A 14,892-nucleotide genomic window follows, 5' to 3' on the forward strand; every position below is an offset into this window, starting at 1 on the left:
TCACACATTTGATTAAGTTGTTGGTTCACTTCATCGACGATATCAAAAGGCTCTCATCCATATTTGAAGACTTCAAAGTTTGCCATATCAAAATGGAAGGTAACCGTGCTGCCCGTGAAATCGCAAAATTGTCCCTTATGTCGACTTTTACCGTTGATGTTCTCCCAGATTTCATATATAACATTGTAATTTCTAATTTTTCTCGTTAATGAAATGGAACTATAAGTCTGCTCCCCTATGTATTTCTAACATGATTTGAATTTTGAAAAAGAAGGAAAGACCAAACAAATATATATAAAAAAGTATTTGTCTATAGGAAAAATAAAAATTAATTTTGTATACCTTAATAATATAAAAGGATAAAAGAGAAAATCAAATCGACAAGGACTCATGTTAAGCATCCGCCAAACGGCGACGTTTCATGCCCAAATAACACAAACACGGGACTAAAAACAAATGTTGGACGAGCCAACCACGTTGCCCGATTCCCATCTCCGCCGCTCATATCATGCCACGTCACCAACGGAGACCAATGCATCCACGGCAGCCATCTAAACTATGGTTTCCCCAAAATACCCTTCGTCAATCGCGTTAACCGCCTCACCCTTCAATATGACCACCCAAACCCATTTCCGTCATTTGCCCTGACAAAAAAGTAGCAAGGGATACACATTACACACGCCCAAATTTTATCATCATCGTTTATTATTCCTACTTTCTCTCTCTACAAGGACACAGCAGCGTTTCTCTCTCTTGTTTTTCCGATCAATGGCGACTGGATTGGTCCGACGAGCGTTATCTAGGGTTCCGTCCGTTTCACCGGCGGCGAGAGCCATCATTTACCGATCGCACGCCTCCGAGGCGGAGGCGCAGCAGGTGGAGCCGAAGGCGAAAACAACCTCCACACCGAAGACCTTCCAAATCTACCGATGGAATCCTGATTCGACGCAGAAACCAGAGCTCAAGGACTACGATATCGACCTCAAGGAATGCGGTCCGATGGTGCTCGACGCCCTAATCAAGATAAAAAACGAGATCGATCCATCCCTGACCTTCCGCCGATCCTGCCGCGAGGGAATCTGCGGCTCCTGCGCGATGAACATCGACGGCCGGAACGGTTTAGCCTGTCTGACGAAAATACCCTCGGGCGGCCCAACGATGGTCACGCCTCTGCCGCACATGTTCGTGATTAAGGATTTGGTGGTGGATATGACGAATTTCTACAACCAGTACAAGTCGATTGAGCCGTGGCTGAAGAGGAAGACGCCGGCGGAGACTCCGGCGAAGGAGATTCTGCAGAGCAAGGATGACAGGAAGAAGCTTGATGGGATGTACGAGTGCATACTGTGTGCCTGCTGTAGCACATCCTGCCCTAGTTACTGGTGGAACCCGGAGTCTTATTTGGGTCCGGCTGCTCTTTTGCACGCCAACAGGTATTTCCTTCTGTTCTCTGTTATTTTATGTGTATATTTTATCATTCTATTGTGAGATTTGTGGAATTTGATTAATGTGAAATATATTGGAGTTTGGATCGATTTTATCTGTTTTATGATGCTATATCATGTTCGTTCTGTTCTCATAATTCTTCGCAGTTTCGCGTATCGTTCTAGTCTTGGGAATTAGCCCTGAACTCTAGAAATTCACTCGAAAAAAAGAGTTGATGTATCTCTCAGCTTTCTTAGGCTAGGTTGGGAATCAGAATTGAACCAGCAATGAATACATATATATGGCAGAGATGTGTTCTGTGATCAGTTGTTAATGGAAGAAAAGCGATAACGATCGTATGACCTTATCGTGATGATCATTTGGTTAGAGTTTCGTTTCGAAAAAAAAATTCCTCCTTCCATTGTCACTTTCTTACAGACTGCTTTCCGTTTTCTTTCCAGTAATTCTGAGTTTGTGCGTATCATAAATTCAGAAATTATCCAGGTGTGGATTCCCTTTCACTTGTGCCACGGTTATAGTTGACACAATTACTTATGTTCTATTTGTTCTAAATCTTAACAAAATTAGCAAAGATTTCGCGAAAGCTAGTTAAAGTGGCTGAGAGTTCCATGAGCCCCTGCTTGTGCAATATGACTTACTGTATAATAAAAACTCTTTATCTATTTTAAGGTGCATCAGAAACTCTTGAGATTAATGGTGATTTTTACGATATCTATAGTCTCTGTGAGATATGTGATATGGAGGTGTTTGGGGGGACAAAGACGATCGCCTTTTCTTTTTTTTGGTGTCACCATTTTATTTAGTAATGCAAAGGAAATACAAACTACGGACTGATCAATTGTCACGAAATGAGCAATGCCCTATTCTATCAATATAAAGAATGTGCCTTCTAGGAGCATGCATCTAACTCAGACAAAAATTGTTCTAAATTGTTGATGTTGATGTGCTTTGGAAGCTAAGTTTTTACCTGCCTGATTTTATACTCTGAATGCATGTTCGATCTTCCAGATTCCCGCTAAGACAATCTTTTATGTAATATCCGATATGCACTCGTGTGCTGACTTCTAATACGAGATAAGTTTGATTTTTCAAAAGTAAAGAAGTTGTAATTTATATAATATTGTGAATGCAGATGGATAATGGACAGTCGAGATGAATACACAAAGGAGAGGCTGGATGCTGTAAACGACGAGTTCAAGCTGTATCGGTGCCACACCATATTGAATTGTGCTAAAGCTTGCCCCAAGGGACTCAATCCTGGAATGCAGATCCAGAATATCAAGAAACTCGAGCTCACATCTTCTTGATTTCTTAAATAATTGGTTTTCAAGTATTGATATTATTTTGTGGCAATAATGTAATTTTTTATTTGCAAATTTGATCAGATTTTATACCTTAGGAAAGGCGCTCTCTAGTTCGAAAATAATACATACATCATAACCCGTCCTCTATTATTTCTAGCAACGGAAATTTGGATGTGCTTCGTCGTCGTGCTTGGCATGTGATTTTCTTGTGTAAACTCGGACATGTTTGAGGTTTCTTATGTGTTTCGTTTTTAGCAATATATTCTATTTGGATTCTCCTATGATTCTTGAAATCAACTTATATCGTATCAGTTTTCACTGTCTAGGTACACATGGTGAAATACACCTGAGTAAATCTTTACCATTAATATACACATAAACATGCAAACACCCAGGGCGGATCGACTTTGGGAGATGAAAGTCTATAAAATAATATATAGATATGAAATTAAATAAAAATGCAATATTTTTTCCCGGGGGGCCACCCTAGTTTGGGTCCGCCCCTGCTCGCCCTCACCTATAAAAGAACTTCGGTAAATTAATAACCTCGCTTAAATAATACTTTCTTCCGGCCCCAACTCGGTAAAAATGTATTAAATTGCCCTCACCTATAGATGAACATCGATAAATTAATAACCTCGCTTAAATAATACTTTCTTCCGGCCCCAACTCGGTAAAAACATATTAAATTATTAGTTCGATAATCTTATATTTCGTTAAATTAATAAAAAAATGTTAATCCCAACTGTATTAATTTAAAGAGGTTTAACTGTATATTGTTGCCACGGTAAAAAATTTCCAAATGTAACATTTATCGAGTCTAGCATAGAATTAACCCATTTTCATAAGTAAATTAACAATTATTTCGTCCAAAATTGAAGGATTCCTATAAATAAATAATAGATAATAAAAAAAAAACCTAAAATAAAACGTGCTAGTTTAGTAAGTTTTAGCCTAAATTTCTCAAAAATGTCAAAATCAAATCAATTCAATCTTGTAATCAAGACTCTGAATTCAGCGGAGTTTCTCCATGCAGTGATTTCAAAGATCCAACGGAAATCCGTTGCCATGATAAGAATAAGGACGACAAAGCGGTCAGATTCATGACCCGAATAACCGTATATATGGGTCCCAACCGCCGCTTCTCAGATCCATTCAGTTTCGAGACTGGTTGTTTGTTATCCTTTGTGTCAGAAGAATGACCCGTTTGAATCTTGTCGGACCCTCCATTTAACCTGATTTCGTTATATCGCAGCAATTTATATTTTTTTATCTCTAAAAACAAACGAAAGAAAGATGGGTTCTTGGAATTCAGTTCAGCTTGAGGTTGTGTACACTGTTTTGGGATGGGTTGCTTTCGTTTCTTGGTCCATTAGTTTCTACCCTCAAGTTTTCTTAAATTTCCGAAGAAAAAGGTTTGTCCTTTTCTCTCACTTGTTTTATAATTGCAAGAATTAATTAATGATTTTTTTTTTATTTTTAATGGGTTTTTGTGTAATTTATTGGCAGTGTGGTTGGGTTGAATTTCGATTTCGTAGTGTTGAATTTGACGAAGCACTCTTCGTATCTCATTTACAACGCTTCCCTCTTCTTTAGCTCTGCTGTTCAGACACAGTACCGCAGCAAATTCGGTTCTAATGAGGTTTCTCTTTATTTATTTTGCAATGTTTTTTGATGAATTAAGAAGTTTTTTTTTTTTTAGTTTTCGTAATTTTTTCGAAGAAAATGAGATTAAATTGTGTGTGATTTATTTACTTGCAGATGATACCGGTTGCTGCTAATGATGTGGCTTTCTCCATACATGCTGTACTATTGACTGCTTTCACCTTGTTACAAATTGCAATTTACGATGTAAGAATTCATTTTAAGGTCAAGCATTATTGGATTGGATTAATTGTGGGTTCGTTTCGATTTTCCTGATTCGCAAATCGAGCTGAGATGTAATTAGCTATACATGAATGCCCAAAAAAAATGATTTCAAGAATGTTCTAATTATTTTTCCGATTTTGATTATTTTTCACAGCGTGGGAACCAAAAAGTATCGAGAATTTCAATAGGAATTGTTTCGGTGGCCTGGTTAGCTGCTGCTGTTTGTGTGTTCATAGCTATACCGAAACATTCCTGGTTATGGCTAATTTCCTGCTTTAGGTAAGATGATGATTCCTTTCTCAAAAAATTGACTAGTGTCGCATCATATTTATTAATTTACAACGATTTTATTTATTTATTTATTTGGTGCAGCGATATTCAGGTTGTTATGACGATAATCAAGTACATTCCTCAGGTGGGGTTCTGAATTATGTCTCGTGTAGCTATTTCAGATCGAGTTAATCTATTTCTTGATTGCATTGCGTAAATATATATTTGATGGTTTAATATTCAATTCTAATTATTTAATTTAGGCCATCTTAAACTTCCAACGAAAAAGCACGATTGGGTTTAGCATCGGCAACATCTTGCTCGATTTTCTTGGAGGCGTAACTAATTACAGTCAAATGGCTGTGCAATCCATTGATCAAAGTGAGTTTCTTCACCAAATACATACACCGGTTTTGTATATATATATATATATATATATATATATATATATATATATATATATATATATATATATATATGCCCTAATGCTAACTCTGTTTTGACAGATTCGTGGGTGAACTTCTACGGAAACATAGGAAAGACGATGATATCCTTGGTACGAAATGCCGTCATTTTATTTTCTCAATACTGTATAAACTTTTTTATATATATCCGAATAAATTAAATGTGATACAAAATGGTTTTGTATTGTAGGTGTCGATTTTCTTCGATATTCTTTTCATGTTTCAGCATTATGTGCTATATCGCAACAAAAAGGCCGTTTCCCCTCCGAACCCTACTGAGGTAAGCAACGAGCCACTGCTCCAAAACCTCTGCTAATAAGAAAAGAAAAAAGAAGCCGATATTGCGATTTATATTACCACTTTCTATTCCGAACTATGTTTGATAGATTTGTAAAAAATAGTTTAGAATTTTTAGATAGCTGACTGGGATATTTGTACCATGTTATTTGTACTATACGAAACAAATGCAGAATCGACAGGACTCAGACATACCATGAAGATCATATAAAGAAAGCTCCTTCAAATGTTGCATTTGCTGCTCTACTTTCATTATTCGATCTTTGAATCATGACCGATATTTTTTTTTTCCGTTTTTTTTTCCGAAAAATTCGACGAAGTTGAAAAAGAGATGGAGAAAAAAAGGGTCTTGAATTTGTATTTGCTTGTACGTAAGTTATGAAAAATATGGTGGAAATTAAAAGGCTGAAATTATAAGCAATTTACTAAGAATTTTTCAAGATTGAGTAAACTTATACGTGCAGGTTTCTTTCTTCTCAAGCAATTAAAACTTATTAAAGAATGTATTCAATATTCAAAGTTCAAGAACTCAAATTAAACTGAGTAAATTAGTGCAAAGTGAAAATAAGAGATCCTGTAGAAATAATTTTCAATGGGTATTTTTAGATAATATTCCAAATTCGATAAAAACCAAGTATAATTAGACCTATTATATATGGATAGCGATGTAATTTAGACTCGAAGATAAAATACTTTATTCAGAAGAAATATTTAATGTCATTCTTAATTCATGTCCCATACATAATCAGTCATTACAGTCAAGTTTGTCTATCATATATATATATATATATATATATATATATATATAGGCTTGGCCAACACGCACACCGGAGTTGCGTGTTGTTGACTAATAAAATTCTTGCTTGCCAAGATGAGAAAGCTTCAATACTTCTATTTAATGGTGGAAAGCAATTTCATTGCATTTTTATCTCTATCCATTTTTTTTAGCTCAAGAAAAATAACCGACAATGAAGAGAGAAGGTCGTCAGCATGGCATGGTCCGAACATACCTCGCCGCATCGGCTCCGTGGGACCCACGCCCGAAGCCTAGGAACGCTAACCAGCTTAGCTCACCCCCAACCGCCGGCCTCTTCACACGGGTTTCATCCAAGCCGACCAACCACTCAAAGTTCACCGGAAAGTGCGGCCGGCCAAAGTGCCGCGGATGCCATGATTGCCCTCCGGCGAAGTCTAAGGACAAGGTCAAGGGGGCCCACAAGGTACGGTCTTCGTCCGAGATTGTGTCGGGTAGTAGATTTAAGTTGACCGGGTTTTCTGCGAGTGGCGTTGTTGACTATTTAGACAATTACGATGTTGATGTTGATGCTGATGGTATTGATGCTGATGCTGATGCTGATATTAATGTTGATTATGATCAAGAAATTGAAATTTCTTCGACTGATGTTTTTGAGATCGAAGGATTAGTTGATGTTGGTATTCGTGGGGTTGTTCTTGATGTTGATGTTGACGAGGATGATGATGACGAGGATGATGATGTCATGAGTTTCTATGAGGTGGGATTTAATTGGGGGCCTGTTGATGGAGATGAGAGTTGGTGTTTGGTTGAAGAAATGTGATTTTATTATTACAAAATTTCAACTACTACTAATGAATTTGTCTGTATATTCCCTCATGATTGCTTGTGAAGATGCCAAAACTTATGTGGCAACTGCTAATAAATTTGTATTAATTGATTTCTTGAATTACAATCGTAATTTTAGATGAATGAACTTCTTATGTGTTGTAATAAACTATGTTTTGTTGGTGTATATATCATATATTCATATTGTAGACTATGCTTCAAATATTAGAATATACCGAGGAAGTCGTATGGAAAAATTAATTCCGATTCCGTTCCAAAAAAAATGGAAATTTGAATGAAGAAACATATTTGAAAATTGAAATTTTTTGGATCTGAATTGGTCGAATTCTGGAAATTTCAATCAATTTCCATGCCCAACTGTAGCTATGAGTATTTACGAAATCATCGTGTAAACCAAAAACCAAAACCAAAAACCGCAAATGAAAAGAAACAATGGAATTACATGAATTCTTGAATACAAATATGGAAGATGTATACGATATCTCCTGTAATCAATTCAAACGGACATTTGATCGTTGCTGCTCTGTTCAATGCTGAATATTTGGAGACTTGTTCTCACGAGCATTTCTTTCAGATAACGGTGTATTAAGAGATTTACTTGCTTTCACAGCGTTCGTTTTGGACGGAATATTCTTGTTGGATGGAATATTCTTGTGAGCACCGTTCTTGGCCAACGGTTTAGGAGGCGGGGGTGGAGGCGGCATTGAGACAGTGCCAACTTCTTTCTTGTTCGAAATGTTTCTTCCTAGTACTGCTGTCTGTGATTTGACAGTTGGAATCTGCACATCGAAAATTAAATGTGTTTATATAAAAGGCAAAACGCAAAGTTCTTTAAACAAAAACGATGCACTTTCTAGGATGTTATTACCTTCTTAACGTGATTGATCGAGGTTTCTCTTTCCTTGTAGAAATCGGGCAACGGGCGAGCTTTGAAGCAAAAGCTGTAACTCAGTTTCCTAATTTCATTTCCAGCTTTCTCCTGCACACCAAAAAAAACGAAAAACGAGGTCCCGTCAAAATCGTAAGCTTATTACACGAAATCCGCTACATATTTCTCATGAAACAAACATACCTTCAATGTTTTCTGTTGATGCGTGGGAGCCTTCTTCTGTACCTCATCCGCATTGAATTTTTCCTCGAGTTTCTAAAAAGTATCGGCCAAACAAAAAAATTAATTAAAAAATTAGACGATGAGCTAGCTTTAATTAAAACTGCAAGAGATAAGAATCTTGCCTGTTTTCGTTTTGCTGCCCTTTCTTCTGTTCTCAGAGTAAACGGCGTGGACAAAGTTGCCGGCGATTGTAATTTGTTCCGACAGGCGGTTAACGACTTAGAGCAACTGCGCGTAAGTAATTACAAGCATTGTTACGAAACCATAATCGAATAATCAATCAAAATGTAATCAGATAAAACTTACACAGCAGACAAAACATGCCATTTAGGGCCAGCTGTCTTGCTTCCATTGCCACTGGGAGCAATAGGTGTTTTCATCCTGTGCATTGTAATTATAACATTCGTAAATCGTCGATACCCAACGAATTTTCCGTTCGATAACTAAATGCGTAGAAATATTTACGAAAAAAGGGAAAAAAAATCGGCACCTGTTTTCTGATAGAGGAGTAGCTGCAGGATTCTTGGAAACACCCTTTTTTGCAGCTCCCTGCAATTCAAAAAATTAAAATTAAAATCAAGAATTTCCAATAAACATTACTGAGTAATAATTTATTCAATTAAGAAAAAATCACCAAAATTGGAGTCCTCATAGGGGTTTTAAGCACTGGATTCTTCGAAGCAAAAATCGATTCTTTATCGGGATCTTTATTCGGGATCAAGTTAATTAATCTACGGAAAGACTTCGGAGAAGGTCTCTTATTCTCCATTGATTCCACATTACACTTTCTTGTGCTAATTGGAATGAAATTATTTTCTTTCTTGAAATGAGGAGTAGCCGGTTTTGCAGGGGTAGTTGGCGGAATTTTCCACGTTTTTCGCCTAATCGAAGAAATACCCGGTAATTTCTTGCTAGTCGCCGATGAAATTTCCTCACTAACATCATCTGAATTCTGCTGCATTTAACACACAAACACACACACACACACACAACACTTAGTTTATATTACACAACAAATTTCAGACAAGAAAAAAAAAAGGTAATACCTTTAGCAAAGGCCTCTCCATTCCACTACTACCCTCTGACACAGAAGCCGTTGTCTCTTTGTTTTCAAGATTATCAAACTTGTCAATTGAAATTCTCTCTTCTGCGACGATATCCGCATTTTCGCCTTCTTCGATTATTTCGACTGCAGAAACTAAACTATCTTTACTACCAGCATTCACTTCAACAGTTTCTTCCTCTGTATCAAGAACATCAAATTGAGCATGAGAATTATCAAAGATTGGTCTTTGATCATCATCATCATCAATATCTACTGGTTTAACAACATCTTCGATTTTGGAAGCATTTTCTTGCTCGAGTAGTAATAAAGCTGCAGCTTTTTGGGCGGCGATTCTTTTGTAATGGGCTTCAAAGAAAGCTTTTTTCTCGGCCACGGAACCTGGCTGCGCGTATCTCTCGGCTTCTTCTACGTATTTCTTGTGTGGAAAAGATGACCATTTATCCCATGATAGAGATTCATTCATGAATCTTCCGAATGAAATTGATTCTCCCAGCTGATGCATGGAGTTTCCCTGTAAAAAAAAAAAAATTAAAAAAAAAAATCAGTTCTTGAAAAAAAGTAAAAACCCAGAGTTTTTTTCAAGAATTCAAAACCATGGTGCTACTTTTTCCACAAACAACTGCTTCCATGAACTCGAACTAGTTACTTTGTTAGAGAGAGAGAGAGAGAGAGAGAGAGAGAGAGAGAGAGAGAGAGAGAGAGACCTGTTTGGATTGATTGGGGATGGCAGAAGCATAAGAGAAACCATGCAAGAGACAAGTTGAATCTCCCATTTCTAGTTTGCAGAGAGGATTGATTTGGTGAACTGAGGAAGAGAAAAACGAGTTAAAGACAAAAGGATTTGTCTGTGTGCATATTTGCTCTTGTGTGTGCTTTCATTGTGTAATGATTGTCTTTTTACTCTCTCTACTTGAGAATTTGAAATTTAAATTGCAAAAAGCAAACGTTGGGAGCTATAAAGTGTAGGCCACACACAGTGGAGAGTGTAGAGTACTGTTACCGCTATTTTTTAAATGTTTTTTTTTTTTTTTTTTTCTTGGATATTCAAGGCTTAGGCTCTTCTTTTTTCAGACTTGAATGGGTCCCAACTGTTTCAAAACTCATTGTCAAGTAACGTTCAATTATTTTGACTTTTTTTTTTCTTTTAATAATGTATGCAATATAAATTATATTATATAATATATATATGTTATGTGTAAAATCACTTATCATAAGTCATAACACTATTCAAACTTCAAAGAACTTAAAATACGAGACTAATTGAGTTCAAATTGAATAGAGGGCTGTGAATGAAAAACGAATTATAAGGGTCCCGTTAGGCTAACCTTATTTTAAACAGATAAGTTCTTCTGTCTGATAAATTATTTTAAGAGTTTATAAGGTATTACGTCTTATTATTTGAATTAATTATTAAAGTGTTTGAATAATGATCTTATTTGATCGCTCCCCAACAACTTATTTTTTGAAAATTTTAAAATCTTTTTAAATATATTTATCCAACACTTTAGAAGAGCTTATAAGTTCTCAAACATTGTATAATCTCTTTTTAATAAACTTGGCCATTGCGAGCTCCTCAATTGTTTTGAAAAAAAAAAGGATGAATACTTGTCTAAGTCATTTATATATAACTTTTTAGTACTAAATATTATTTGAGTAATTTTGTCCATTATACTAAAAAAAATAAAAATTATCAACTATACTAGTTCTATAAAAAATGGTCCACCAGAACATTATCAATTGAAAAATACACACACATAATCTGGATCAAGTAATTCAAGTAATAACAGTATGAATACATTGGTCATGAGAAGCAACATAAATGGACTTCTTCAAGAAAGTTGCAGATCAAGCTCACCTATATTCCTAATCTCATACAAGCAACTAACTATCATACAACAAAGACGAAAACAAAGACGAAAAAAAGAAGAGAAGATACCCGAAATACCCTCCCGGAAAATCAGTAAGAAAATTCATGCCCTCGAAGAGAAATATGTTTCTTCACCCAAATAGCAATATCTTCAGCACAAGCCTGAGCTAAAGGAGTCTTGAGAAGCATATCAAGAGTAGCAAATTCATGAACTGCATCTTTATACTCTAAAACAGGTGCGTCTACATTTACCTTTCGGAGAGCCTCAGAGTAGGCAATCGCTCGATCTCTCATCCAATCGTGTTCCGCCACCACAGTCAGTGTCGGAGGCATCTGCTTCAGAGGTGGGCCCTCTCTGCCGGAGACTAGTGGGTTGGCGGCAGGGTGGTCAAGGCTGAACTGTTCCTCCGGCAGGAAGAGTTTCCATGCGAGTATGCACATGGCCTTGTCGTAGAAGTAGGAGTTTGCGAGTTTTATTTCTGAAGGTGTTGGTATACTTCCGATGAAAAACGGGTACATCAAAACTTGTGCCACCACTTTTACGGGGTCTAGTAGCTTGCCTGCCTCTACGGATTTTCTTGCCACATAGTCGGCGATATTTCCTCCACAAGAAACTCCAAGAAGTACACATCTGTTTCAATGTAATTCAAAGATTCTTGAATTTTAAGGAGATGGTGATAAAAATATTGGCGAAATCGTAAAACAGTGACTTCAATTGACAGCGAACCAAATTAAGAAAATAGGGTAAAAATCCGAATTGGGTGATTTTGCGACAAAAAAACAACCAATGCCAGGACATGGGGGTTTATTTGGTCGCAGTCTTGTTTCTAACCATACACTTCAATTTGAACACTTGTCGTATAATTCAAAGCGCAGCCAAAGATTAGAAATTTGATCGCTTCAATTTGAACACTAGTCGTATAATTCGAAGCGCAGCCAAAGGTTAGAAATTTGATCGACATAGTTGAAAAAGGGAATATACTGGTTGAATAGTGAAATTTTGACGGTTTATGGTTGAACCAACTAACCAAGGCGAGGTGGGGCTTTAAGACGTAACAGCAACTCCCGATACTGGAAATAGCTATTATATCTAGCTATTTTGTGTATATTAGACCATCTATTTTGTATCAAATCACATATCACAGAGTTTGAATAATGGAAAAAAAACATGTCATCGTTACTGGGCTTGTAAGTACTGTAAAACTCCATGAATCCTGAACCACGAATCATCTAAAAATTATCTTCAACTCATCAACAAACTATAACAGAAACGAACTTCGAAAAAACTCTGCTAGAACCACTAAGACGAGCTACAAATGAAACAGACATGCAAGCTCTAAGCAACACTACCTAAATGTTTAATCTCATGCTCAAGTTTGGGAAAGATGATTGATCCAGCTACAAATTGGATCACCATGTTGAGATTGAATCACACTATATGTAAGATTCCGCCTTTTTTTTTTCCTGTTTTGCACCATTCATTACATCACAGCTTCTACACTATCACATTGTAATAACAAACAATAACAATCAACAAGCAAGTAACATCGAAAAAAAAGGTAAGTGAGATTGAAAATCAAACCTAGATGGATCTCCATGAGCAGCCAACCAAGGCTCCACCATCGACGCTCCAAAAGCATCTGCAACATGCCAATTACCTTCCGACCGCCTTACATCGACCCCCGCCCCCCTCGACCCCCCCAGAGATTTCCCGCACTCCGCCAAATTCGACTGCTTCGCAAGCCAATGCAGCACCTTCAATCCATCTTCGAACGCCCCCGGGTATTTATTCTCCGGTGCCAATCTATAACCCACCGCCAACACAATGACGTCGCATAATCTCGCAATCCTTCTACAGAAGAAATCGTTGGCCACCGAATCATTACTCCCACTCACAAACCCTCCGCCGTGAAACTGCAACATCACCGGCAATCTGCGGGGGTTTTTACCGACCGGATTATACCCTCTGTAATTTCCATTTCCGGTTTCGAATTTTAAATTCGCATCGTCTATACTGCATCCGTAGCTACTCCTTCTATCAGCAAAGTTGTTCTGTGCGCGTTTCACAACCACAGCATTGCTGCCGGAAACAGTAACGTTATCCGACGATCCGTAGCTGAAGCGGCGAGTTAAGACTGGATTCGAATCGGATCCAGGAATCGGAGCTCCGACCCGCGATTTTGCCGGAGCTTCGGGGAGGTGAAGGCAGGTATCGGGAAGGAAAACACGAACGGAAAGAGATGTTACGGGATCGATATGTATGTCCTTGGTCGCGACGCCGTCGGTGAAGGATGGATTGGCGGCTGCGGCTGTTTCCTCCTGCGGCCGTGACGTCACCCCAAACGAACCACCACCGACAGCGTCGTTTTCCGGCGACTGCAATCGGCTCTGTAAGCGATGCTTGAGCATAAATTTGAAGAAGACGCTGTACAATTTCACACCAATGCTTGGCATTTCCCCCAAAAAAAGATAGAATTTTTTTTTGTGTAAATCTATCTTAAAACTCTACAATTCTCCGTCTCTACAGCTCATTTAGGCGAGCAAAACACAGCTTACTGAACGGCGTCAGGAAATCAGAACTGCTGTGTGGATTTTACACCATAGCAATTATCAAGGGTTTTAGCTCTTGGAAAACTGAAATTTCCGAATTATTTTCTGAATCGTTTAGAGAGAGAAGAGATGAGAGAGAGTAGGAATTACGGAGTAATAATAATATGGGTTAAATACATTTTGCAACTTAAAATATAAAATATATCTTGTAACAGTTACTTCTTTAAAGTATTATTTGAAACACGTATCCTCTCAAGTACAATTTAATTTGTATTTTAAATTTTAATACCTTAAAAATTATTTTGATATTTTAAGGGATAAGTAGAGCTATACTTTAGGGGTGCAAAGTGTATTTATCCCTAATAATATAAAAGGTAAATTGCACCTATACGCACGAGGGTGTAATTTACCCTAAAATATAAAATAATTGATGTTGAGGGGGTAAGTGTTACAAATGATACTTTAAGGGGTAAGTGTTACATGAGCTATACTTCAGGGGTGCAAAGTGTATTTAGCCCTAATAATATAGAAGGTAAATTGCACCTACACGCACGAGGGTATGCTAAAATATTTTTAAGGTCCCTGTGGTATAAGTAATTATAATCACCTTGAAACGTGGTTAGAAACTCTAACGGATAATATATTGGATACCTTTTTTCTTGAGAGAAATGTATTGGATACCGTATGCCGATAGAGTTCTAACGAATTATTAATTTCAGGAAGTGGTGGATAGGGGTGAAAGTCGGATGGATCGGATCGGAATTAGCCTTTTCGGAAAATTTCCAAAAAAATTCAGAAGCACAAAATCAATTCCAAAACTTTCGGAATCTAAAAATTCATTCCATTTCCAAAAGGCCAGGAAATTTCGGAATTTCGAAAAAAAATCGGAAATAACATAAGATTTAAAATTTCAAAACTATTTTCGATAATGTTCATAATTTGTCAAAAATAAGAACATCCACGTCCATAAAAGTTAAACTAATAACTACTAAATTTCAGTTCAAAAAATTAAATAAAAATAAACAGAGCATAACATCCAATAAAA

The 14,892-nt window shown here is 37.1% G+C and overlaps 5 protein-coding genes across 8 annotated transcripts; 3 read left to right on the forward strand and 2 right to left on the reverse strand.

The window, feature by feature from the left end:
• The first annotated feature begins 534 nt into the window (after positions 1-534).
• Positions 535-3,031, forward strand: LOC105961026 (succinate dehydrogenase [ubiquinone] iron-sulfur subunit 2, mitochondrial). The gene is made up of 2 exons (XM_012985256.2): positions 535-1,433; positions 2,579-3,031. Exons 1-2 carry the CDS (start codon positions 769-771, stop codon positions 2,751-2,753), a joined length of 840 nt encoding a protein of 279 aa, XP_012840710.1. The 5' UTR covers positions 535-768; the 3' UTR covers positions 2,754-3,031.
• A 675-nt stretch (positions 3,032-3,706) lies between these two features.
• LOC105961027 (cystinosin homolog) lies at positions 3,707-7,441 on the forward strand. Of its 3 annotated transcripts, none has more exons than XM_012985258.2 (9): positions 3,707-4,165; positions 4,260-4,392; positions 4,512-4,601; positions 4,774-4,898; positions 4,992-5,034; positions 5,153-5,270; positions 5,396-5,445; positions 5,544-5,633; positions 5,824-5,877. In XM_012985258.2, the coding sequence occupies exons 1-9, from the start codon at positions 4,047-4,049 to the stop codon at positions 5,848-5,850; spliced, it is 795 nt and encodes a 264-aa protein (XP_012840712.2). In that variant the 5' UTR covers positions 3,707-4,046; the 3' UTR covers positions 5,851-5,877. The 3 variants fall into 3 exon arrangements, with proteins under 3 accessions (XP_012840712.2, XP_012840713.2, XP_012840711.2); XM_012985259.2 differs by lacking the exon at positions 5,824-5,877 and adding an exon at positions 6,599-7,441 and having other exon boundaries at positions 3,784-4,165; XM_012985257.2 differs by having other exon boundaries at positions 3,906-4,165; positions 5,544-5,877.
• LOC105960827 (uncharacterized) lies at positions 6,619-7,441 on the forward strand. The gene has a single exon (XM_012985040.2). It carries the CDS (start codon positions 6,619-6,621, stop codon positions 7,225-7,227), a length of 609 nt encoding a protein of 202 aa, XP_012840494.2. The 3' UTR covers positions 7,228-7,441.
• A 99-nt stretch (positions 7,442-7,540) lies between these two features.
• On the reverse strand, positions 7,541-10,387 carry LOC105961028 (protein WVD2-like 7). 2 transcript variants are annotated; one of them, XM_012985260.2, is made up of 9 exons: positions 10,135-10,387; positions 9,411-9,941; positions 8,999-9,319; positions 8,855-8,913; positions 8,671-8,745; positions 8,487-8,592; positions 8,326-8,397; positions 8,122-8,232; positions 7,541-8,032 (listed from the first exon to the last, which is right to left on the reverse strand). In XM_012985260.2, exons 1-9 carry the CDS (start codon positions 10,201-10,203, stop codon positions 7,781-7,783), a joined length of 1,596 nt encoding a protein of 531 aa, XP_012840714.1. In that variant the 5' UTR covers positions 10,204-10,387; the 3' UTR covers positions 7,541-7,780. The 2 variants fall into 2 exon arrangements, with proteins under 2 accessions (XP_012840714.1, XP_012840715.1); XM_012985261.2 differs by having other exon boundaries at positions 8,999-9,316; positions 10,135-10,357.
• Positions 10,388-11,190: 803 nt separating this feature from the next.
• LOC105961029 (putative carboxylesterase 16) lies at positions 11,191-14,029 on the reverse strand. The gene is made up of 2 exons (XM_012985262.2): positions 12,880-14,029; positions 11,191-11,928 (listed from the first exon to the last, which is right to left on the reverse strand). Exons 1-2 carry the CDS (start codon positions 13,749-13,751, stop codon positions 11,388-11,390), a joined length of 1,413 nt encoding a protein of 470 aa, XP_012840716.2. The 5' UTR covers positions 13,752-14,029; the 3' UTR covers positions 11,191-11,387.
• Positions 14,030-14,892: the final 863 nt, after the last annotated feature.

This window comes from Erythranthe guttata, chromosome 11, assembly GCF_056151865.1.
Source record: "Erythranthe guttata isolate IM_541 chromosome 11, IM_541, whole genome shotgun sequence".
Taxonomy (NCBI): Eukaryota; Viridiplantae; Streptophyta; class Magnoliopsida; order Lamiales; family Phrymaceae; genus Erythranthe; species Erythranthe guttata.